The sequence below is a fragment of the Anabrus simplex genome, chromosome 2 (assembly GCF_040414725.1).
Source record: "Anabrus simplex isolate iqAnaSimp1 chromosome 2, ASM4041472v1, whole genome shotgun sequence".
In the NCBI taxonomy this organism is placed as follows: Eukaryota; Metazoa; Arthropoda; class Insecta; order Orthoptera; family Tettigoniidae; genus Anabrus; species Anabrus simplex.
Window position 1 is genome coordinate 168974444 of NC_090266.1, and position 26280 is coordinate 169000723.

Below are 26280 nucleotides of genomic sequence, written 5' to 3' on the forward strand. Positions count from 1 at the left end.
TTCCTTTGAAAGTGAATGGGGCACCCAAAGGGAACAAACCTTTCTAACATGGAGATGGTCGTGTAGAATTGAATGAATAGCTGATGCAGGGATGTGGGGAGTCTCTTCTACCTGCCGATATGTCAACCGCCTCTCTTGCTGCAACATTTTCGTCACAGCTGCAATGTTTTCCTCAGTCACTGATTCAGACGGTCGCCCAGAACGAGGATCGTCTTCAACCCCAAAATTTCCCCTCTGGAACTCTGTGTACACACGTGCACAGAAATGGAGTCCGATATAAACAAAGCATGGCACCCTCCCAGCTCGTCACTTAGGGTATTGTTGTAATTCAAATGGGCACAGTGGCGAATGTGTAGCAAAACACACACTGCCACTACCCCCTTCACTCCCTCCGTTCCTATCCAGTACTGGAGTGGGACAGTGTTGATTGTTTATGTCGGAACACCAATTCTGTGCATGCGTGTACCAGTGGAAAATTCTTGTCCGATGTGGACAATCTTTCCCCAGCACAGGAGTCATTTCCTCCAGGCGCTGGTCAACAGTTAAACCACGAGCAAAATGGTAGTGGATAATTGTACGATGTTCACCTTTAGACCACTCTGACATCTGAACTTGCTTTCAATCCCACTGCTTGGTAACAACTAGTGTGAAGGTCTCGCCTTGCTGTCTTCTAGACCAGTTTTCACCCCTATTTCCATCCCTCACCATAATAGGGGTGTCCAGCCAACCGCTTTTGCGTATTGCAAAACTTTCCTAGTGCCCTTTGTACTGTGTGGCAGTCCTTTATGAGGGTCTGAGTGTGCCGAGTGACTAGAAAACCATTCTTTACCAACAGCCCAGCCCAGTTGCCTTCGGTTCAGAGACCCCTGGGTTCGATTCCCGGCCGGGTTTTTCTTTTATTATGATTATTATCAATAGAAAAATTTGGATGAGGTAGTATTGTTTCAGTGTGGGGTTGCTTGGCACTTATGTATTACTGCAGAAAAATCTAAATGCGGAAATATTTAAAGCAAGCTTGTGGTTTTACACGATCGTGATCAAAGGCACAAGACCTCCAATTTTACGCGGAATACGAACCACAGGGACATGACTTTCCATTTCAAAATGTCCAACATGCATTGATCAGAAGTAGGTAATGGTATTTTGCACAGATGCATACTGTCTACTGCAGAAGACCATTTCATTAACGGATGTTGTCTGAATGAGCGTGGCAATACTCCCAGCCATAAAGAAAGTATTGGTTTGTGGACAGTACAGTTCCGGAGATGGATTGTCAAGGCCAGAACCCTGACCTCAGTTCCAATTTTTTGGGATGATCTAGAAAGTAGACTTCGTTTCAAATCCCAATGACCCACATGGCGAATTCCTGTGGCCGCAAGTCTTTGAGGACAATGGGCTGTCATTCCTCCCGAGATGTTCAGACACTTGGTGAGAAGTGAGTGCCTGAGTAAGAGATAAATAAAGAAAGGTTTTATTAGATTATACAAAACACACAACAAAATTGAAAATTTAAATATAAGTTTACAGTCTTTAGTTTAATTACATATCAGTGTAAGTCAGAAAATTAAGTTTAACGCCAAAAATATCACGCGTGCAAATCGAGGCGCAAGAGCTCCTCGCACTGTGCATCGGTTCCACTCGGCTCGTACCAACGGTTCGTCTCTGGGCTACTCGGCTAAGCTCGGCTCAACTCAGCTCGGATATGGAGGGCTACGGAGCAAGTGAGGAAGAGGGAGACAGGGGGAGCGAGCGAGACAGGCGTGGGGAAAGAGAGAGACAGCGCTATTACTCCAAATCGAGGAGTGGGGTCTGCACTCTAATCATCCAAGCGAAGTCGTCTTTTGCACCGTGCACAGTGCATGCACCGGGCACATGCACCCTGCGAGGCCCTCGTTTAATAGTTAATAAAACGATATTCGTTTAAAATAATACTGAATGCAAAGAAGATAATACTGTAAATTCGGATTTTCCCCCCTTCTTAGTTTTCAGTGTCAAGATCTTCACTCACTTTCTTCGTAGTTCGTTTGAGGCTTATATATAGTCCGCGCACTGCTGGAACATATGGCAGTAGACGCAGCAAATCTCTGTGTTTTAAGTGATTAATATACCTTCTTTGATGGGTACAGGGTAGATAGGTTTTCCAGTGCTTGTTTTAGAACTTCGTTTGTAATCGTTTGTTCTTTTTTCTTTTTTCCTCGCAGTTTGTTTTCGGAAAATACGAACTTTTGTTCATGACTCTGAATGTGAGTATGAGAACTTAAGGAACAGGAAACCTGGCTTGCCTTTTGTTACTGTTATTGTTGTTATTTCTCTACTCAGTGCTTTTATATCCTCAACATTAGTTCGTCCTTCAATACAGTGTTTAAGAGTGTTCTTAAATCCTTGAAGTGTGCACATTTCATGTCCACTACTGTAATTTTTTTTTTTTTTTTACCCGTGCCCTTTTAACAATGTTTTCCATTGTTCGGGAGTGTAAACATAATCAACTTGTCGAGACTTTTTCTCTATCATTCTGAAATCACTATCACTTAGAAGAAAAATATGTAGCTAGGCACCAGCAACGAATGTTTTATTTCATCAAACTTCCCAGTATGTACCAAAATGTAATACAGAATAAAGATAACCATATTCTTATTTTGGCCGCTACAAGAATGTGAAAAGAACCAGAGTTTTTTGTTTTGTGTTAACTGGTTGTCAGCCAATATTTTGAGTAAGTATGAACCTACTGTATTTGACAGGATCCCCGAGAAGCAATGTTTTCTGTCCACATACACATGATACCAGATTCGTTATTGCAGACATGAACACCTGGGTTATACATCCACAGCTGCCTGAGACAGAACACTTTTTCCGTAGGTATTTTAGGTAAAGGCAAAGCCTGCTGTAAGTCGTATGTGACAACTAAGTATTCATAAGTAGGATCTTTATAGTTGTTTTTGGCATCAGTTAGATTTTTGTATGTTTGCTCTGCTTTTATTTGATGAAGCCTAACTGCATAAGGGTCATCATCCTCATCTGTAGCCCTCCACTCATTGCATACTGCGCAGGTGTCATTTGAAAGTGCCTTAAATCCAATATTAAAATTTTCATAACAAACATGTAAGTATTTCTCATATGCAAGGGGAGGGCCTACGCCACTCTGTTCTTCGTGTTCTTTGAGACAGAGTTTGTGCATTTCATAAACATGTTAATATGTTTATACACAAAATAAATTGACAGTCAGTTATTAATTTTTCCAACACTTCACGTGCCTCCCTCTCTTGTCCTGACATAGTACTGACGGGATGGAAGGTGAAAGAAAAAATGAAGTATTTCCATTCAGATTTGCATCACTATCACTGAAATCATTGTCAACTCTTCTACAGGATTGTTCTTCTTTCATCCCACGTCTAGCAACTGAAACACGCTTTCTAGATACAGAAAAAGTGTCACAAAAATATTTTAAACACACTCTGAAATCTTCACCGCTTTCATTTTTTAGGTTCAATTTCCTTTTTTAATAGGCTGTCTTACATGATTTCTTTTTAATCAAACCGAACAAACAAACAAACAAACAAACAAACATTTTGTAAGATGTAATTTTGCAAGTTTGTAAAATCCTAAAAAACAGCTTTCTTTGTCAATATCAGATAGTTTGTAACACTCACATCACTTAACATTAGCCTTTTCATTCTTCACTCCGCACTTACTTCCTTCACCTATTTTCTTAACTGGCACAAGCTGCTTAGTTTTACCACTTACATAAGGTTCCCCAATCTCTTAGCTACGAACATCTTCCAGCTGTCTTCGTTTCGTTTACGTTTTATACATTTACCCACATAAAAACCGTTGTTTGGTCACCTAAGACATTTTACTCAGTCTAACACTATTATTTTCACCATCACAAGACATTTTCTGCTCCAGTTTACTGAGGCATGTGGGTTAGCCTCTTCTCTTACTAAATGTACAGCTGATTCCCAGATTTCTGTGCGTATTTGGACAGACAAGGAACTATCCTACTACCACAAGTAATGCACAGAATTACTAAGAGATACCAGCACCATGCAAAAATCACGATAAAACAAATTTTTGAATTTTTGTGGGTTAGCCCATTCTCTAGTCAGGCAATCAATTGTTCCCCGTTAAGTTTGAACTGTCATAAAGGTAAAAGGTGGACCCATTTTATATTAATATCTACTAGTGTCACAGGGACAGACGGATTCAGTTTCAACTAGGTGGTATGAGAGACTGGACGATGACATACATACATACATACATACATACATACATACATACATACATACATACATACATACATACATACATACATACATACATACATACATACTGTATCTGTCCCGGGCATCGAAAAAGCACCAAGTTTAAACATCATGCCTCACAAATATGTCATGGATGAAAATCTTATGGATGAAGAACCTCGGAGAATCAAACCCGGGCATCGAGGTCCCATCCTCCCTACTTTCATTCCGAGCAAAGACTTCCTTCAGACGCATATGGGTCAATGGTCCTGTCCCAAGAAAATAAAGTAGGCCTGTAAAAATAAATATCTTGAAAGCAGGGCAGTATAATGAGAGGAATATTCTAATAAAGGATAAGAATGGATTTTTATCTACTGTAGTTCAAAACACAATTTTATTCGCTGAAAGACCATCTATGAAAAATCCTGTACATACATGAAATGCCAATTAAGTTGCCTGCGTGGCAATTTTGAGGTATGCTACACTTAACTTATCACATGGGTAATGCCATTTTTATGAGTTCGTTATTCACTTTTGAATTTCATTTTTGACATTCTCAAGTCGAAATCACTCAATATACACGCTACCTTTCTAAGCCAAGTTCATATCCCGAGCCGGGAGTCTTCTGTCTTCACATAACAGCCGTCCTTAAACTACAGGTGGATACTACCGTCATGCAAATTTCATCTGTAAAGTACCAGGTCTCTGTTTAACACAACATAATAATTGAATTTTAGGAAGATCTTACCAATTTACTTTATTAGAAACACAACGGGAATCTAGCCACTTATTTGAATTTCCCTCCTACTGGTACTTCACCAGTACATACCCGTAAAACAAAACATAGGGCACTACTACTAAATCATGCGATCCTCAGAAGGGATTCAGTGATTGTCTAAGAAATCACTCTGAAGACAAGCACTAATAAACACACCACACCCCTTTGAGTCGTGCGTCTCTCATTATCTACCCGCTATCTTAAAATCGAAATGCATGCTGGCAAATCTACATACAGTACACGTCAAATAATCATATAAAGACGACCTTAAGGGTTTTCCATGCTTAAGGCTAGTTGATTGTACTTATTGTTTGATGTATAACCCGGCAATCATCCGAAGGCTCCCATGAGTTTTACTGTTCCACGACTGCCATTCCACTGGTTGGGAGTCCTGAGTTCGTTTGGAGTCGCGCTGTCTTCATGATGAACTGGAACGTTGTCTTCTTACGGATCTCCAAACCGTCGAACTTCCGCGATGTCTTCTTAATTCTGGAATATCGCAGGCACTTAGGCGCGTTCTTGGCGTCCGTCGTCTGATCTTGGGTTCAAAGGGCACTCAAATGCATCTGAATAAATTACATATCGTGTTATTTACAGGTACTATTTATTGACTTCAAAATACGATACGGTATTGGAGGCTTCCCCTCGTAGACTCGAGGTGGATTACTCCGAATAGCGAGTATTGTCTCTAGAGGTCACTATTCAATCCCTATTCATCACTGACGGCGTTCCCGATAATTCAGCTATCCACGCACAAATTTCACTCCTTCATTTTCGTCTCTAGCTAGTACAGTTAAGTTAATCTATTTGGTTCTATGACTGATAGCCTCACACGAGCTCACTGTAGCACTATGATACAGTATTTTGTTCTCACTAATCACGGTATCAAGTACATGCTGGCGAGCACAAATAGTTTGACCCGATCTCTAACTGAAACGCATTTGCTTAGCCTGCTTAGAATATCAGTTGTAATAATCCTTCATGCTCATTACATCACAAGAATGGTAAGGATCACACGTAATCCTGTCGATACCACACACATCTATCACACAATGATTATAGACATGCGCACAAAGAAGACACGCATCTGGGATGCACTTTGTCTGCACTGTGACTTGACTCGCACAAACCATGATATAGAATAATGAAATGTGCAAGGTGAAGCTCCTTAAATAGCCGGCTAGTGGAATTCGCTACGGAAAAGGGTACGCCCCTCCCACTTTTGCATTTCGCTCCGTTAGTAGTCATCTTCCAAAGTCGTATTGATACTCAATTTGTAGCTCTTTACACACTCTATCTACTGAACTATTTTCATTCAAATCTGATCGTGTGTTTCAAGGTAATTACGAATGCATCTTTTGGATTTTAGGCACACGCGGTGGGGGATGACGGGGGCACTCTGAGTTTAAAAACTATATGGGCCATCTGATATTTATCACTACGATGCTGTCCTGCGTCGAGAAGGAAACTAAATTTCTACATCATTGGATACTGCAAATTATGCGAAGTTTATTAATCCTTCTTATGTAGTTTTCCTGGACTTGTGGCGAATTATCATTATTATTATCATTGGTGAGCCCGCGAAATCTGAGGGTTGGTATGGACGAAATAGGCAGAGAAGTGATAGTAATATACAGTTCTTAGGTTGAAACCCTGTAAATTAGCCCCGCCTTCTGACAAGCAGCATCCTAAGACTCGCGTCATATCGCAAACACTCTTGCACGATAGAGAGGGTAATACCAACGTCACGCTGTACCCAGAGCTTATCTCTCTACTTAAGAGTAATTAGAGTTCCAGCCTCCGAACTCTTTGGCATACCTATTAACATGGTATTGAACGGTTTCAATACATACATACATACATACATACATACATACATACATACATACATACATACATACATACATACATACATACATACATACATACATACATACATACATACATACATACATACATACATACATACATACATACATACATACATACATACATACATACATACATACATACATACATACATACAATGGAATGCTTCTGTGATTGAACTAAGCTCCTCCACGATCCTTTCTTTGCGGCTTCTTATGTTTGAACATCTTTAACCTTGAAATAATTAACCCTTAAATGCACAGCAATGAATATGTGAAAAGGAAAATTTACTTGTTTGGTGCACAATATCTTAGAAATTGAAGTATTATTATGTCTGTTTTATAAGTCTTCAAAAGTGTGCATTTAATTCAACCTTGCAGATGAATTCGCAAGGTGTCGCTAGTACAGCGATAATGAACAAACGATTTCATGCATCTCTGGATTAACTTCGGTTTTTCTACAAGCTGCTTTACGACACACCGACTCAGATAGGTCTTATGGCGACGATGGGATATTAAAGGGCTAGGAGTGAGAAAAAAGCGGCCGTGGCCTTAATTAAGTTACAGCCCCAGCATTTGCCTGGTGTAAAAATGGGAGACAACTGAAAACCATCTTCAGGGCTGCCGAAAGTGGGGTTTGAACCCACTGTATTCCGAATGCAAGCTCACAGCTGCGTGACCCTAACCGCACGGCCACTGCTCGGTTGCTATATATCAAGAAATTAGAATTCAGAGAATTAAGTAGGTGAAGCAATATTTGATCCTGTAATCGTCAAGAGGGGAATTCTTCAAGGCAGTATTATTGGGCCTTTTATATTTTTTTTAAGTCCGTCTCAGTGGTGTAGTTGTTAGTGTGATTAGGTGCCACCCCCGGAGGTCCGGGTTCGATTCCCGGCTCTGCCACAAAATTTGAAAAGTGGTACGAGGGCTGGAACGGGGTCCACTCAGCCTCGGGGGCCAACTGAGTAGAGGGAGGTTCGACTCCCTCCTCAGCCATCCTCGAAGTGGTATTCCGTGGTTTCCCCACTTCTCCTCCAGGCAAATGCCGGGATGGTACCTAACTTAAGGCCACGGCCGCTTTCTTCCGTCTTCCTTGTCTATCCCTTCTAATCTTCCCATCCCCCTCCTCCCCCGCACTAAGACCCATGTTCAGCATAGCAGGTGAGGTTGCCTGGGTGAGGTACTGGTCTTCCTAACCAGTTGTATCCCCCGACCCAAAGTCTCACTCTCCAGGACACTGCCCTTGAGAAGGTAGAAGTGGGATCCCTCGCTGAGTCCGAGGGGAAAACCAACCCTGGAGGGTAAACGTATTAAAAAGGAAAGACAGATGTTTTCTTATATATAAATGATATGAGCAAAGAACCAGATTCGAAGATTAGTCTTTTTGTGGACGACGTTATATTGCACAGTGTAATAAATAAGTTACAAGGTTGTGAGCAACTGCAAAAGAGACTTCGACAATGTTGTGAAATGTGGGATGGACAGCAGGCAATGGTATGATGATAAACCGAGCTAAAAGTCAGGTTGTGAATTTCAGTAATAGGAAAAGTCTTCTCAATTTTAATTAGTGCGTTGATGGGTTGAAAATTCCTTGTGGGGATCATTGTAAGTACCTAGGTGGTAATACAAGGAAAGATCTTAATTGGAGTAGTCACATAATCGGTATTGTAAATAAAGGGTACAGATCTCTGCACATGTTTATGATGATATTTAGGGGTTGTAGTAAGGATATAAAGGAGAGAGCGTATATGTCTCATACAAGATCCCAACTAGAGTATGGTTCCAGTGTATGGGACCCTTGTCAGGATCACTTTATTCGAGAATTGGGAAAAAAGCCAAAGAAAAGCAGCTGGATTTGTTCTGGGTGATTTCGGACAAAAGAGTAGAGTTACGAAAATTGCAAAGTTCGGCTGGGATGACTTGGGAGAAAGGAGACGAGCTGCTCGTCTAGGAGATATGTTCCGAGCTGTCAGTGGAGAGATGGCGTGGAATGACATTTGTAGACGAATATGTGGCGTTTTTAAAAGTAGAAAAGATCATAATATTAAGATATCGTTGGGATTCAAGAGGAAAAATTGGAGAAAATATTCGTGTATAAGAGAGGAGTAAGGGATTGGTATAATTTACCAAGGGAGATTTTTTTTTTGCTAGTTGCTTTACGTCACACCGACACAGATAGGTCTTATGGCGACGATGGGACAGGAAAGGGCTAGGAGTGGGAAGGAAGCGGCCGTGGCCTTAATTAAGGTATAACCCCAGCATTTGCCTGGTGTGAAAATGGGAAACCACGGAAAACCATTTTTAGGGCTGCCGACAGTGGGGTTCGAACCTACTATCTCCCGAATACTGGATACTGGCCGCACTTAAGCGACTGCAGCTATCGAGCTCGGTGGGGAGATGTTCAATACATTTCCAAATTCTTTGCAATTAATTAAGAAAATGCTAGGTAAACAACAGACAGGGAATTTGCCTCCTGGGCGACTACCCTAAATGCAGATCAGTGGTAACTGATTGATTGATTGATTGATTGATTGATTGATTGATTGATTGATTGATTGATTGATTGATTGATTGATATTTAATTCCCTTGGTTCTGGGACTGGGTGTTTGTGTTGCTCCCAACATCCCTGGAATACATAAACAACGTTTCGGTTCCGTCTAAAGTTGGAGACCCCGTGGCTATAATCACGATATCAACACTAGCGTAAGACTACGGGCTTGCTTATTCTAGAAATAAGAAACCACCGTTTCTTTAAAGTTCTCTATTTTGTATCACCTGCTTGTGTTCCGTGAGGTTCTGTTCTATTGAGATTTCATTAATTTTTCGTTTCTCCCTGTTCCTAATTAAATGGCATATCCATATTTAGAACAGAAGAACATAATGTAAGATTATTTATTTGTTTTAAAATCACGAGATTATACCTGAATCAACTTTACGATAATAAGGTAGACGTTATTTAAAGCGTTTCGCTAGTACAAAAATTATCATATTATTTCGCCAACTTTCTTACACCCTTGTGGAGTCGCGGGTGCAATCTGCGTCCCACATGTAGATTTGGTCCAGTTTTACGGCCAGACGCCTTTCTTAACGCCGATCCCATGTGAAGGGACGTATTCAATCTTGCGTGTTCGTGTCGTGGTTCTTAGTGTGGTGTGTACTGTGTATATGGAGGGAGCTATATTAAGACAATCACAAACACCCAATGCTTGAAAAAGGGGAATTAACCATGTCGCTAAACTCCTCGCCCCGGCCAGCAATCGAACCCGCGATCCTCTAGACCGAGAGCCACTACGCGGACCATTCGGACATGGAGTCGATTAATAATAATAATAATAATAATAATAATAATAATAATAATAATAATAATAATAATAATAATATACACAGTTCAAAAACATTAGGGAAACATGTTTTGTAACGTCTGGTATGTGAACGTTAATTTGGTAGATGGGGTTCAAATGGTCGTACAGCATACTTTGAGACCTTAGCTACTCAGGGTGTGTCAACTCGAAGTTATACTCCATCTGTAGGCGTAGCCATGCGTTAAACTGTCAGGTGTCCACCCAAAACAAAGTGAATGGCTGTGCGTCCGTGTGTCGTTGTGAGGTACACACACTACTGCGGTCATGTGAGTACGTTGTACGTAAACCAGCACATCCCATGAGACATCTTAATGGGGTTCTAGTCGCAAGGGCCGTCACCTTGATTCAGGGAGGATAGACTTTTTCTCGTGTTGCTGTGGATCTCAGTGCCTCTCTGTCAGTTATTCAACGCTTGAGGAATCGCTACAATGAGATAGGCCAGTTCACAAGGAGGTCACGTTGCGATATCAGGTCCCATTCTTCAATTAGAGCCTCTTCGAGGTCTTGGAGAGTCTGTGGTGGATCAGAACGCCCACAGCGTGGTGGACGTCAACGTGTATGGAGACGCCGTGGTGAGCAGTACATGCCAAAAGTTGAGCCGAGCTTAGTAGCCCAGAGAAGAAGGGTTTGTCCGAGCCGAGCCGAGTGGGACCGATGCACTGTGCACAGGAACTCTGCGTCTCAGTTTGCACGCGTGAGATTTTGGGCGTTTGAGAGGCCCTGGTTTAAGGGTTGATGCCCTTCCTAACGCCACGTGATTTTCGAGATGAAAATCTCAACTCAGTATCGATCGGGATTCGAACCTCAGCCTTTCGGGTGGGAAGCCAGCAGCACAGTCCCTGAGCTAAGGAGGTCTCCTGTTTATTTATCGAGCTAGCAAGTAATTTAATTGGTATGCAGTCTTCTATTCCGTTCAGTTCAAATGTACCACTTTGACTCACTTTTACTCACCTACCATACCTGTGACTATAGATCATGAGATTCAATTCGTTATGTATCTGGTTGAAATTCTCTCTTTTTTTTACGATTTGCTTTACGTCGCAGTGACACAAATAGGTCTTAAGGCGACGGTGGGATAGAAGAGGGCTAGGAGTGGGAAGAAAGCGGGCCTGGCCTTAATTAAGGTACAGCCCCAGCATTTGCCTGGTGTAAAAATGGAAAACCACGGAAAACCATCTTCAGGGCTTCCGACAGTGGGGTTCGAACCCGCTATCTCCCGAATACATACTCACAGCTATCGTATTAACATTCGCTTCATTTGGGTTGGCATGCCATTGCGGCGCTCACAGCCCGGTATGGATACGGGGGAGTCAGAAACATTGGCACTGATAGACAGCCTTTTAAAGTAGAAAAATGAAGTTCAGCAAACTCACCTGAGTGTAAACGAGTGGAATACTGACCCAGTCATAGCTCCACAGTAAGCCGCACTTCGATCGGAAGTCGTTGAATTCCTGCAAACAAATAAAATAAGCATGGATGTAGTTACACTTGTTTATGGAATTGCGTATACAGTCTACAGATATGTAACGACTCTTGACGAACACATATTGAATCATTGATCGCTCTGAATGGTTCAAGACACTTACGTGGTCAGTTGTATACGCGCGCGCGCGCGCGTGTGTGTGTAAGTTTGCGTGTGTGTGTGTGTGTGTGCGAGATATAGATGCACAAGTAAGATGAATGTGTTGTGTAATATGGTAAAAACTGTGTGAATAACCATGCAAATATGCATGTAATACCTAGTATACAATACTATAGGCTACAGTTCCATGTGTGAGGCTCGCCCTTTCTTCATCTTGCGTCCATAAAATAATAATAATAATAATAATAATAATAATAATAATAATAATAATAATAATAATAATAAAAACTCCAGTTCATTCGTTCCCGGCCCCGCGGTGTAGGGGTATCGTGCCTGCCTCTTACCTGAAGGTCCCGGGTTCGATTACCGGCCAGGTCAGGGATTTTTACCTGGACCTGAGGGCTAGTTCTATGTCCACTCAGCCTATACAATTGAGAAGCTATCTGACGATGAGATGACGGCCCCGGTCTAGAAAGCCAAGAATAACGGTCGAGATGAATCGTTACGCTGACCACACTACACCTCGTAATCTGCAGGTCTTCGAGCTGATCAGCGCTTGGAAGGCCAAGGCCCTTCGGGCTATTGCACCATGGGGTTTGGTTTGGTTTTAGTTCATTCGTTGCTCATGGTACAGTCTGCTTTGATGAACTGGCGATGATCACTGATTTAAATGTAACCTCCATCTCCTGCAGATAATATTTTTCTAATCAGAAACAGATGCTTTGTTCACATCGACCGACCATCGTTGACGTTCCCTGTACACCGTCAACCTCCAATCAGAGACCTTTTTTATATTTGTTCCCATCATTCTCATGTGGACAAGGATTTCCACAAACAGGTAACAGTGCACATGTGTGACACTTACAACGATATCAACATCATTGTTTTTCCCGACCTCAAAGTGGAGTGAATCTCTCGCAAACTAATTTAACTGATTTTGTGTGTTTACCTTACGGGGCTTAACTGATGACATGTTATTGTTATTGTTTAATTGAACTAATTTAATCGAGGATGACCAATTAGTACACACACAATTATTCTCGACAATGAATGAGAACACTTCACTAATTTGACCTACTGGCTATTTATAAAAGTGTCTTGTTCTCACCGCAGGCCTTCGGCTGGCAGTACACCGTCAACCTGGAGCGGCAATCATTCGTAATCTTGATTGACAGGTTTCAACCTTCACTTCGCTTCGCACGCACCACAGTCACTTTACATAACAGTTCGATGTAGTCAGGTTCGAACACACATCTGATGGCTATCACAACGCACCTTGCTGTTCACTTGGCTCGACCACGGACAAGACCGGTAACTCGCACAGTCAACTCACGTGAACGACCCACATACTGAACTCTCAGCTCACGATTCGTAACTGTCTACTCAATACTCCACACAACACAAGGCAACAACACAACTTTCGAGGCGAGCCAACTTTCATATACCTGGAGATGAAGTTCTAGTATCTTCGGGGTGCGGCCAGAATACGAGTGTTCTACTTTCGCCTGAGACACCACACGAAACAGACAATAGAAGTAGTGGCTGTCGCACACAGAACAGGCTGGCCGGATGCTCCCCATCCTGACTCGCCCATTCCTTTCTGGAAGGGGGCTTCAAAACAACTGACGGTCGCATTAACGTGTAACATTATGGCTTTTACATATTTATTACGCCATTTACCGAGCGAGTTGGCCGTGCGTTTAGGGTCACCTAGTTGTGAGCTTGAATTCGGGAGATGGTGGGTTTAAATCCCACCGTCTGCAGCCCTGAAGATGGTTTTCAGTGGTTTCCTCATTTTCACACCAGGAAAATGCTGGGGCTGTACCTTAATTAAGGCCACGGCCGCTACCTTCCCTGTCCCAGCCCTCTGCCATCCTTGCGTCACCGATAACCTTCGATGTGTTAGTGCGACGTTAAACCACAAGCACCGGGTGATTTGACCGTGCGGTTAGAGACGCGCGGCTGTGAGCTTGCATCCGGGAGATAGTGGGTTCGAATCCCACCGTCGGCAGCCCTGAAGATGATTTTCCGTGGTTTCCCATTTTCACACCAGGCAAATGCTGGGGCTGTACCTTAATTAAGGCCACGGCCCCTTGCTTCCAACTCCTAGGCCTTTCCTATCCCATCGTCGCCATAAGACCTATCTGTGTCGGTGCGACGTAAAACCACTAGCAAAGTATGAAAGAAAGAAAGAAAGAAAGAAAGAAAGAAAGAAAGAAAGAAGAACTCCATTGACCAACAAAATAGAAACTAGAAGTATTGTGTGGAAATCATTATTTTTATGTAGATTGCAAAGTTTTCGAAAATAAAGGAGAAAAACACAGAAGCAAGATCTATACAGAACAGAACGGCAAGACGTAATATTTGCATCAACGTTATTAAAATTATTGTTTAGGAGGTCCCTAGTCACCAGATACGTGGATTTAGTTGGGAACATGTCTACTCAGAAAAAGGTTACTTAAATTCGTACTGTGTCAAACATTTTTTTTTACAAGTTGCTTTACGTCACACCAACACAGTTAGGTCTTACGACGACGATGGGGCAGGAAAGGGCTAGGAATGTGAAGGAAGCGGCCGTGGCCTTAATTAAGGTACATCCCTAGCATTTGCCTGGTGTGAAAATGGGAAACTACATAACACCATCTTTAAAGCTACCGACAGTGGGGTTCGAACCCACTATCTCCCGAATACCGGATACTGTCAAAGATTTAAACAAACATTTAATTGAAGGTATTTAACAGCGGACATTGTATAGAAATGAACAAAGAAGGACTAGGTTATTTTCCACCATTACAGAACTTTCAAACATAACGTTCATTCCATAGTCTCCTAACAGAGCAAAGAAGAATGATCATATTAAATTGCCGTGCAGGTATCATTCCTGAAGAGCTGTATGGCTGGTACAATAGTCTGCCAACATCCGACTCTGCAGCTGACAAAGTGCCAGAACCTGCTGTGGAGGATAGTGCAAGTGATGATTCTGAAGGTAGCAGTTAAAGCAAAAGACATCAGTGTTCAAATAATTTTTCATATAGTAAAAAATAAAAGATAACACACTTTATATATGTTAGTTGCAATGTTGAAAGTGTTCATATTGCTAAGTTAGGCTCTACTAGGATTAAAAAGTGTATGAAATTTGTAATTATATCCAGATGTAGCCTAGTACTTGTATTCCTTCTTAATCCGTTTACCCTCCAGGATTGATTTTTCCCTCGGACTCAGCGAGGGATCCCACCTCTACCGCCTCAAGCGTCAGATTTTGGGTCGGTGGATACAACTGGAGAGGAGGAGCAGTACCTCGCCCAGGCGGCCTCACCGGCTATGCTGAACAGGGGCCTTTTGGGGGATGGGAAGTTTGGAGGGGATAGACAAGGAGGAGGGAAGGAATGGGCCGTGGCCTTAAGTTAGATACCATCCCGGCATTTACCTGGAGAAGTGGGAAACTATGGAAAACCACTTCGAGGATGGCTGAGGTGGGAATAGAACCTCCCTCTACTCAGTTGACCTCCCGAGGCTGAGTGGACCCCGTTCCAGCCCTCGTACCACTTTTGCAAATTTCGTGGCAGAGCCGGGAATCGAACCCAGGCCTCCGGGTTTGTCAGCTAATCACACTAACTATTACACCACAGAGGAGGACAATACTTGTGTTAATGAATAAAAATAAGCAGAAGTGTTCTAATTGAAAACCTGATTTTTCACAATCATTCAAACTTTAAAATTCGTTTATCTCAGTTCAATGATTTTCCTAGTAAGCCCACGATATATCGCCGTTGCGCCTCTAAATACCATGTGTGACAATGTTGAGGGGAGAAATACTAACCCTCAGAAAAAGGATCACTTATAACGAAAATTCGTTTATATAGTTCATGTAATACTGAACTTTAGATGACAGAACCTTTCTGGTCAGTGTTCTAAGCTGAAATATTATCACATAGCGGCTTTCTAGGCAGAACGAAGATATGTTGTACAATATTTACTTTGCGTGAAGTATAATACCTCATCGTGGGAATATTCAGGTCCTAAATTTGCTTTCAAGGTATGTAGCCGTAGTGCCAGCTTTGCGGTATAGGGGTTGAGTGCCTGCCTCTTAATCGGAGGTCGCGGGTTCGATTCCAGGCCAGGTCAGGGATTTGTACCTGTACGTGAGGGTTGACTGAAGGTCTACTCATCTTACGTGATGGCAGTTGAAGAGCAATCTCACAGTGAGATATATAGCCGTACGTTTCAACTGTTGAATCGTAGGTTTTGTTGCTTAAAATTAAATTTAGGGTGGTCCACCTGAATTTCTCACAATCAATCAATCAATCAATCAATCAATCAATCAATCAATCAATCAATCAATCAATCAGCACTGATCTGCATTTAGGGCAGTCCCCCAGGTGGTAGATTCCCTATCTTTTTTCTAGCCTTTTCTTGAATGATTTCAAAGAAATTGGAAATTTACTGAACACCTCCCTTGGTAAGTTATTCCGATCCCTAACTCCCCTTCCTATAAACGAATATTTGCCCCAATTTGTCCTCTTGAATTTCAAGTTTATCTTCATATTGTGATCTTTCCTACTTTCAAAGACACCACTCAAACTTATTCGTCTGCTAATGTCATTCCACGCCATCTCTCCACTGACAGCTCTGAACATACCACTTAGTCGAGCTGCTCGTCTCCTTTCTCCCAAGTCTTCTCAGCCCTCATGTATCTTCTGTTTAGATAACGATAGGGGAATAACAATAAGGGGAAGATGAAAGAACGTGCAATGTGTCCCCGTGCTATAATAAATACCGAGGCAGCCATACCAAATTGTTTTCTTTTATGGAACTATACCCATTTCTGTTGCATAGCCAGTCTAGTGGCCATGAACCTTAAGATGTCAAGTCTGACACCGTGGTTAGCTGGTTCGAGTCCTGTTGGTCGTAAAAATGTTCACCATCAGAATGTTGATCGGCACGGTAGGAGAGGTGGTGGTATAGTATTTATAATCACTAGGTGGAGTGCCAAAAGCCTGGATTCAATTCCCAATTTCCCCGCAGTGTTCACATTGGGACACTTCTTAACGACACCGTGAGAAACAACACTTGCTGGGTGACGACGGTGATAAAACGCAGGCATGACAAAATGCCAGTCTCACTCAGAAATTTTATATCTGAAACCTGTCCCGAGACATTAGTTGTTCTTGTGTAGTAACTCCACTTCCAATAAATGATTGAAAGAGGAGTGTGATAGAACGTGCAGTTTCCTATACAGATTGATGGCTCGAAGAAACTGTATCCCTGAGTACATCCACTAAAGGAAACTCTTCAACTGATGATTTCTGCCACACGCTCGGAGTTCACACAGCACACCGTTAGCCACTTTATTTTCAGGACACACTTGATTGCCAACTGCAGATCTAAGACAACAGAGATGGCACGAGATATATATTGTTTGTTTCGTCGGCTATGTGTATGTGGGCATTGGTATCAACTATGTTGCCATTGTAAGAACAAAGTCGACTTTCAAAAATGTTCCTCTATTGTATCGGTGCAGGATTTTCTATAATATTTTAATCTAAATTCTCCTTGGATTTCCTCAACTTTCCGTAACAATGTCGTACGTAATGTTTAACATTAATATTTTGAACGCTTTCTATATGAAATAAATTTACAGGAAAGAATTCTCTATCAACGCATGCAGATCTAAGTGGCATTTATTTCGACAAATTCTTACTAAATATTCAGATTTGAGACACCTTCCGGAAAATGATTACTGTCTCCCTTCAGAACATATCCTTATTTATTTCTCACATTCCCTTGAAACATTTTATGAATTTGTCTACCCTGTTTTATTAAAACGTTCTTTAAATTATTCCCTCTACAAAACAAAATAGATACAATGTCGCTACAGGCAAGTTACTCAGTTGGTAAGTTTTGGTTATTTGAAGACGATGTTTGAATTTGTAGTTAGCCAAATGAGTTTTCGAGGCCTTCCTCCTACTACAAGCGTGAATGTAGGGGGATACAATTGGTCCTCCTCCCCAATTGTATTCCCCTACCCAATGTCTCCCGCTCCATGACACTGCCCTTAAGGTGGGAGAGGTGGGTTCCCTCGCTGAGTCCGAGGGAAAAACCGACCCTGGAGGGTAAACAAAGAAGAAGAAAATTAAAATTAGAATCCACAGCCTGTTTGCAGTCATACGACCGGGCAGGACCCACAATCTAGCGGCCAGATTGGAACTGTGCCGGCTGCCGAAGCCTGTCGCACTCCTCTGCGGCAATGATTAATGATTGACGGATGAAATTAAATGATATTGGAGAGTGTTGCTGGAATGAATTATAACAGGGAAAACCGGAGTACCCGGAGAAAAACATGACCCGCATTCGCTTTGTCCAGGACAAATATCACGTGGAGTGACCGGGATTTGAACCACGGAACTCAGCGGTGAGAGGCCGTTAAGATAAAATTTTAATTGTAAATAAAGGGTACAGATCTCTGCACATGGTTATGAGGGTGTTTAGGGGTTGTAGTAAGGATGTAAAGGAGAGGGCATATAAGTCTCTGGTAAACCCGAACTAGAGTATGGTTCCAGTGTATGGGATCCTCACCAGAATTACCTGATTCAAGAACTGGAAAAAATCCAAAGAAAAGCAGCTCGATTTGTCCTGGGTGATTTCCGACAAAAGAGTAGCGTTACAAAAATGTTGCAAAGTTTGGGCTGGGAAGAATTGAGAGAAAGAAGGAGAGCTGCTCGACTAAGTGGTATGTTCTGAGCTGTCAGCGGAGAGATGGCGTGGAATGACATTAGTAGACGAATAAGTTTGAGTGGCGTTTATAAAAGTAGGAAAGATCACAATATGAAGATAAAGTTGGAATTCAAGAGGACAAACTGGGGCAAATATTCATTTATAGGAAGGGGAATTAGGGATTGGAATAATTTACCAAGGGAGATGTTCAATAAATTTCCAATTTCTTTGAAATCATTTAGGAAAGGGCTAGGAAAACAACAGAAAGGGAATCTGCCACCTGGGCGACTGCCCTAAATGCAGATCAGTATTGATTGATTGATTGATTGATTGATTGATTGATTGATTGATTGATTAATTGATTGATTGATTGAATGTGTAGAACTCAACATCAATTTTTCACAAATTTGTTAAAGCTCACGTCTTAGTATGTTTTCAGTCACCAAACGTGAATGTCTATAACTCAGAATCAATTTTGCACCAATTTATGAAAACTCGTGTCGTATGTTTTCAGTTACTTTTGGTTCTAGTGGCAAGTCTGTGTCTTATAACTCTTGTTCATACGGAGAAACCCAGGACGAACGTCTAGCACAACATATTTTACTATTGAAATAATCGTATGTAAAGAAAGATTGTCTTCACTTTCTGTTCTATATATTGTAGTATTTAACATCATCGTCGCTATAAGATCTATCTGAGTCGGTGCCACGTAAAAAAAATGTTCTCACGTAGGCTGAGTAGGTATCTAAATAGCCCTCAGATGGAGGTAAAAATCCTTGACCTGGCGGGGAATCGAACTTGGGGCCTCCGGGTAAGGATCACTACTCTTAGAACGCGGAGCAGGCCTTTAAAACAAGAGTGAAAAAAAATACAGACCAACTTCTTAGGATTTGTGTCTCAATCACATTTGAACGTGCTCCCCTGATTCAGGGGCCGAGAGGATGCGTCCTGCTGACCACACGGCCCCTCGTAATCTGCAGGCCTTCGGGCTGAGCAGTGGTCGCTGGGCAGGCTAAAGTCTCCTTTCAAGGGCGTTACTTGCCGTGGGGTTTGGTTTTTGGTTGTCTCATTAGAACCACTGCTCCATCCTGTGATATCCAAACGGACTTTAGAAATATTCCGAAACATACGCAGGGTTCTGAGAGTTTGAGACAGCCCTTGTCTCTGTCTCCAGCCTATTAGAGAAATAGTTTCCCGCATAAGGATTCTTGAATGGTATGCCAAGTGTAGGCTTCGTTGTTTTGTTCTTTTTTTAAAAAAATACAAGCTTTGAATATCTTCATTCACCAGTATCGTCTATTCTTAAGGACAGGAACGGTCAGGTAAGCACGTAAGTTTTTTGAAATGGAAAGTCATGTCTCTATGGTCAAGATTCAGTTTGGAAGCACTTCGTCATGGTCACAATATCAATAGTCACGTAAAACTGTAAGACAGCTAGGTCGCTTTAGCTCAGGCCTTTCCAACGGGGGTCACACCAGACCCCAGGCCGGCCCCGGCAGCAGCACCACAGGTCTTCCAATCAGCGCGCAGCTTACGCGACAATTTTGTGAACACATATTTTTTGTTGGCTTTCGTGTACATTTAGCATTTAAGTCGACTGTTGATATCTTTTTGCCGCAACTAATTTGCTAATATTGGGTACAATCGATTTAGCAATAGAAATTCAAAGGCAGCATCAGACAGAGAAGTCCTGGTTTCACTTTTATTTATATTCGTAATTGAATATATCTATTCGCATGCGTAAGTTGTACAGAACATTGACGTAAATTTTAAGGCAAGTGCGTGAAGTTTGGAAAATTCCTGCGGATGAACACACCTTTGTAAAATTTAATGAAATTACCGTTGTAGTGGCAGTACCTGCCGTTTTGGATTGACTCGCACTATAGTTTTATTCCCTCTGTTTGGGAGCATGATGGTGATTTTTCCGGACGCGCTGAAAATTGCGTCATAAATATTTAAAATTGAGGTGGCATATCATTAATTTCTTTGAATCGGATATTGAATTCATCGTGCAAATTCTGTAACAACGTCTGGTACTCTCCAAGATTTTTCATTTTGATAACATTTTCCTTTAGTATTGATAATGGTATTCAGAGTCCGGCTCTATGGTTAAATGGTTAGCGTGCTGGCCTTTGGCCACAGAGGTCCCGGGTTCGATTCCCGGTAGGGTCAGGAATTTTAACCTTAATTGGTTAATTTCGCTGGCACGGGGGCTGGGTTTATGTGTCGTCTTCATCATCATTCCATCTTCATCACGACGCGCAGGTCACCTACGGGCGTCAATCAAAAGACCTGCATCTGGCGAGCCGAACTTGTCCTCGGACATTCCCGGCACTAAAAGCCATACGCCATTTCATTTTTTATGGTATTCAGAAAAAGTACCCGAACGGACGACGGCAGCGTTCTTGTGCTTTAGTTCTGCTCGGGTGGAATCGTTTATAACGTTAACCTCTAACATGAAGGACCAGCTGGCATCAGTGCCGCTTTATGAACAGGAAAGGCCTCGGGTACCCGTAAACAGGTACTCGACCAACCAGATGTCATTGCAAGCAGAGCGGAGGTAATGCCTCTCTCTGTCGAGTCTTCCGCACGTGCCTGCAGTCAAAAGCGCTGGTGTGACATTTAATTGTGCGTTTTACGTGTGGTCCGCCTCTGTGGTGTAGTGGTTAGCGTGATTAGCTGCCACCCCCGGAGGCCCGGGTTCGATTCCCGGCTCTGCCACGAAATTTGAAAAGTGGTACGAGGGCTGGAACGGGGTCCACTCAGCCTCGGGAGGTCAAGTGAGTAGAGGTGGGTTCGATTCCCACCTCAGCCATCCTCGAAGTGGTTTTCCATAGTTTCCCACTTCTTCTCCAGGTAAATGCCGGGATGGTACCTAACTTAAGGCCACGGCCGCTTCCTTCCCTCTTCCTTGCCTATCCCTTCCAATCTTCCCATCCCTCCACAAGGCCCCTGTTCAGCATAGCAGGTGAGGCCGCCTGAGCGAGGTACTGGTCATACTCCCCAGTTGTATCCCCCGACGAAGAGTCTGAAGCTCCAGGACACTGCCGTTGAGGCGGTAGAGGTGGGATCCCTCGCTAAGTCCGAGGGAAAAATCGAACCTGGAGGGTAAACAGATGATGATGATGTTTTACGTGTGTATTGAAGAACCAAAATATGGAGGCATTGGAAACATGTTAAAAGAGAAATACAGAACGAGACGTTCATGAAGAGAACAGAGAACCAGAAAAAATATTTTAAGCACGTACAACACACGGGTACCTTTAATAAACAATCGATTGGAGAGGAATAAACGTGGCAATCTCGCTTCTACAGTAGTGTGGAGCAGGGGCTTGGTGCGAATAGGCTGTTTAAATGTCACTCGTAATACTTTCCGGCTCCATGGCTAAACGGTTAGCGTGCTGGCCTTTGGGCCAGGGGGTCCCTGGTTCGATTCACGGCCGGGTCGGGGATTTTAACTTTCATTGGTTCATTCCAATGGCCCAGGAGCTGGATGTATGCACCGTCTTCATCATTAGAATTCGTCATATGTAGGGCCCAGTCCTCAACTCGAAAGAGCTGCATCATATCACATCGGAGGCCACATGCCATTATTATTACTCATAGTACAGGGAGTATAATTTAAGACTTCTCACTTCTGCTCACAGGTCGCGGGAATCTCCAAGTGAATGCCATATGACGTGTGTCAAGCTTGGCGTGGTAAAAAGCCTTGACAGCTGTTGTAGCAGTTCGCTAGTAACTATTGGACTTCTAAGGTGTGTTGCTAGGTTATTGTCGCGATGGTTAGGTACACTACAGCGCAGAGAACATTTTTGGCCGAGTGCTATTTGCACAAGAAGAAGAAACCAGATAAAAGGTGCCTTCGAAAATTCAGTAGACCGTTTCCCAGTTCTACGGTACCATCAAAACCTTACGTGCAAGAACTCGTTCACAAGCGGGGTAGTACTGGTCCCGTAACTAATAAGAAAAAACAGAGAAAGAGAACAGCTGTCGCTCAGGAGAGGTTAGAAGATACATACACAAGAACCAAGAATTTAAATCAGTCCACGTAAGTCGCCTCGGAGAGCAGCTCTGGAAAGTGGTATTTAAAAATTCGTCAGCATGCAATGCAAAATAAAAAAAATATATATACATTTACGATCTTACCGGACTCATTCACTGGTGGGTTCAGTTTCATTTACTAATTTTGTGTTTCCTTTATTTAGTTATTCATTCATTTATCCTGAGCATTTATATAGCTGGTGAATTCAGTTTCGTTTAGTTTCTATGGACGTAATGACGCCACTACTTTGAGATGATTGGGCCGATGACCTATTTATTAGCCCCTTTAAACAACAAACAGGCGTAGCGTGCCTGCCTCTTACCCGGAGGCCCCTGGTTCGATTCCCGGCCAGGTAAGGGATTTTTACCTGGACCTGAGGGCTGGTTCGAGGTCCACTCAGCCTACGTGATTAGAATTGAGGAGCTATCTGACGGTGAGATGGCGGCCCCGGTCTAGAAAGTCAATAATAATGGCCGAGATTATTCGTCGTGCTGACCACACGACACCTCGTAATCTGCAGGCCTTCGGGCTGAGCAGCGATCGCTTGGTTAGGCCAAGGCCATTCAAAGGCTGTAGTGCCACGGGGTTTAGTTTGGTTTTAAACATAAAAACAAATAAATAAATAAATAAATAAATAAATAAATAAATAAATAAATAAATAAATAAATAAATAAATAAATAAATAAATAAATAAATAAATAAATAAATAAGTAAAACAAACAAACAAACTTTGGGACGACTACGTCCGTTCGCCATTGCCGGCACTGCCCTCTTGGTTACTGCTTCTTTGCACTCCTATGCCTCGGTACTCCGCTAAGAAGTCTTAAATTATACTCCCTGTACAAAGCGACCCGATAGCTAATGCTTCAAACGTTCAAAGTATAGCGTTGGTGGCCTAGGCCGCACAGACTGTCCACGGTTTGCAACCAGCAGTCTCGGCATTCGTGATGCCGCGTGTCCAATTAAACTGTTATTAACATGTTGCATGATGCCAATATGCATTCCTGCAGGCCATGACGCGGACCGGCTAAGCCTGAATACAAAGCAGAACTTACAGATAGGCAAGAAATTATGCTGAGTGAACTCTCCAGAACTGACGTATGGTAGACCTGTAGTCCTACAAACAGTGCTTGTTGAGCCAGAGCCATGCTGAGTGAACTCTCAAGAACTGACGTACGGTAGACCTGTAGGCCTACAAACAGTGCTTGTTGAGCCAGAGCCTGAGTGAACTCTCCAGAACTGACGTACGGTAGACCTGTAGGCCTACAAACAGTGCTTGTTGAGCCAGAGCCTGGGTGAACTCTCCAGAACTGGCGTAGAGTAGACCTGTAGGCCTACAAACAGTGCTCGTTGAGCCAGAGCCTGAGTGAACTCTCCAGAACTGACGTACGGTAGACCTGTAGACCTACAAACAGTGCTCGTTGAGCCAGAGCCTGAGTGAACTCTCCAGAACTGACGTAGGGTAGACCTGTAGGCCTACAAACAGTGCTCGTTGAGCCAGAGCCTGAGTGAACTCTCCAGAACTGGCGTAGAGTAGACCTGTAGGCCTACAAACAGTGCTCGTTGAGCCAGAGCCTGAGTGAACTCTCCAGAACTGACGTACGGTAGACCTGTAGACCTACAAACAGTGCTCGTTGAGCCAGAGCCTGAGTGAACTCTCCAGAACTGACGTACGGTAGACCTGTAGACCTACAAACAGTGCTCGTTGAGCCAGAGCCTGAGTGAACTCTCCAGAACTGACGTAGGGTAGACCTGTAGGCCTACAAACAGTGCTCGTTGAGCCAGAGCCTGAGTGAACTCTCCAGAACTGACGTACGGTAGACCTGTAGGCCTACAAACAGTGCTCGTTGAGCCAGAGCCTGAGTGAACTCTCCAGAACTGACGTACGGTAGACCTGTAGGCCTACAAACAGTGCTCGTTGAGCCAGAGCCTCAGTGAACTCTCCAGAACTGACGTAGGGTAGACCTGTAGGCCTACAAACAGTGCTCGTTGAGCCAGAGCCTGAGTGAACTCTCCAGAACTGACGTAGGGTAGACCTGTAGGCCTACAAACAGTGCTCGTTGAGCCAGAGCCTGAGTGAACTCTCCAGAACTGACGTACGGTAGACCTGTAGGCCTACAAACAGTGCTCGTTGAGCCAGAGCCTGAGTGAACTCTCCAGAACTGGCGTAGAGTAGACCTGTAGGCCTACAAACAGTGCTCGTTGAGCCAGAGCCTGAGTGAACTCTCCAGAACTGGCGTAGAGTAGACCTGTAGGCCTACAAACAGTGCTCGTTGAGCCAGAGCCTGAGTGAACTCTCCAGAACTGACGTAGAGTAGACCTGTAGGCCTACAAACAGTGCTCGTTGAGCCAGAGCCTGAGTGAACTCTCCAGAACTGACGTAGGGTAGACCTGTAGGCCTACGAACAGTGCTCGTTGAGCCAGAGCCTGAGTGAACTCTCCAGAACTGGCGTAGAGTAGACCTGTAGGTCTACAAACAGTGCTCGTTGAGCCAGAGCCTGAGTGAACTCTCCAGAACTGGCGTAGAGTAGACCTGTAGGCCTACAAACAGTGCTCGTTGAGCCAGAGCCTGAGTGAACTCTCCAGAACTGACGTAGGGTAGACCTGTAGGCCTACGAACAGTGCTCGGTGAGCCAGAGCCATGCTGAGTGAACTCTCCAGAACTGACGTAGGGTAGACCTGTAGGCCTACGAACAGTGCTCGGTGAGCCAGAGCCTTTTGTAGGAGCGGACGAACCCGCTCGCGAACGGGAAGTAGGGGAAGGCATGACTCAGCATGCGCCGTTGCAGGGGTAACGTAGACCAATGCCACAGTCTGCTTTCAATTATTATTTCAGAGAAGGAAAGTGACCACCAGTCATGCTCTTTTAATATGTCGTGGGAGAATTCTTTCCTTTTGTTGTAGCTGCTGGTGATAATAATATAATTTCTTATATGTCATCGAATATTAAGGGGAATTGGGAATCCACACGTAACGATGCATACGATGGTTTAAATGGCGGAGATCGCACTGAGAAGGTTGATGAATTGTAAGGTACTTTGCACCCTGAAGTAGTTGAACATTCAGTTAAACTAGCATTTTTAAGTGGTTTTCGTGGACGCATTTCTAACAAATGTACAAAAAGCAAAGCAAAGCCATCTCTGTACAGGCCATGAAGGCCCTTGGAGGGGTGGAAGGTATAGACTTCCACTGTCCGTAACCTCGGCTCTTGGTGCGGTAGGGTGGTTACCTCTACGCCCTGCCTCCTTTCCTCCCAGGAATTAACCTGGTACTCATTTTTGGTGTTGGAAAAGTAAACCTCAGGGCCATGTGCATCTCGTTTCTTACATTTTTCGACTTTCTGACGGGGAATCGAACCCAAGTCAATCCGGGTGAACCGAGCACTCCTTTACCGCCTCGGCCAGGCAGCCCCTTAAGAAATGTACAGCCGTTCGAAATGTAATGGGAGAGTGTTATTCGTTTCTTCTGCATTAATTGCATGAATGTGTCAAATCCAGAGTGTCGAATGGAAAGACGCTGTGCGTGATCTACAAACTTGCATATATGATTGGAACTTAAGAGAAAACGTCCAAGGGAGGAGCTTTCATAAAGGAGTATATATTCGGGACAGCAGAAGTACTTCGTCCTAATTAAGTACCTACATCAGTTCGATGCGTTTCCCTTTCACGCGCCACAGTTCCCCGCCTCATTGGTGG

General features: G+C 43.2%; 1 protein-coding gene across 6 annotated transcripts in view; it reads right to left on the reverse strand.

Moving 5' to 3' along the window:
- The window catches only part of LOC136863966 (uncharacterized), a 458924-nt gene that overhangs the window by 78701 nt on the left and 353943 nt on the right, over positions 1 to 26280 (reverse strand). For 5 of the 6 annotated variants that reach the window (XM_067140426.2, XM_067140430.2, XM_067140428.2 and 2 more), the window contains one exon: positions 11621 to 11698. In XM_067140426.2, coding sequence (XP_066996527.2) covers positions 11621 to 11698 — 78 coding nt within the window. The remainder of the gene's footprint in view (positions 1 to 11620; positions 11699 to 26280) is intronic. The other variant, XM_067140427.2, reaches the window with a different exon arrangement.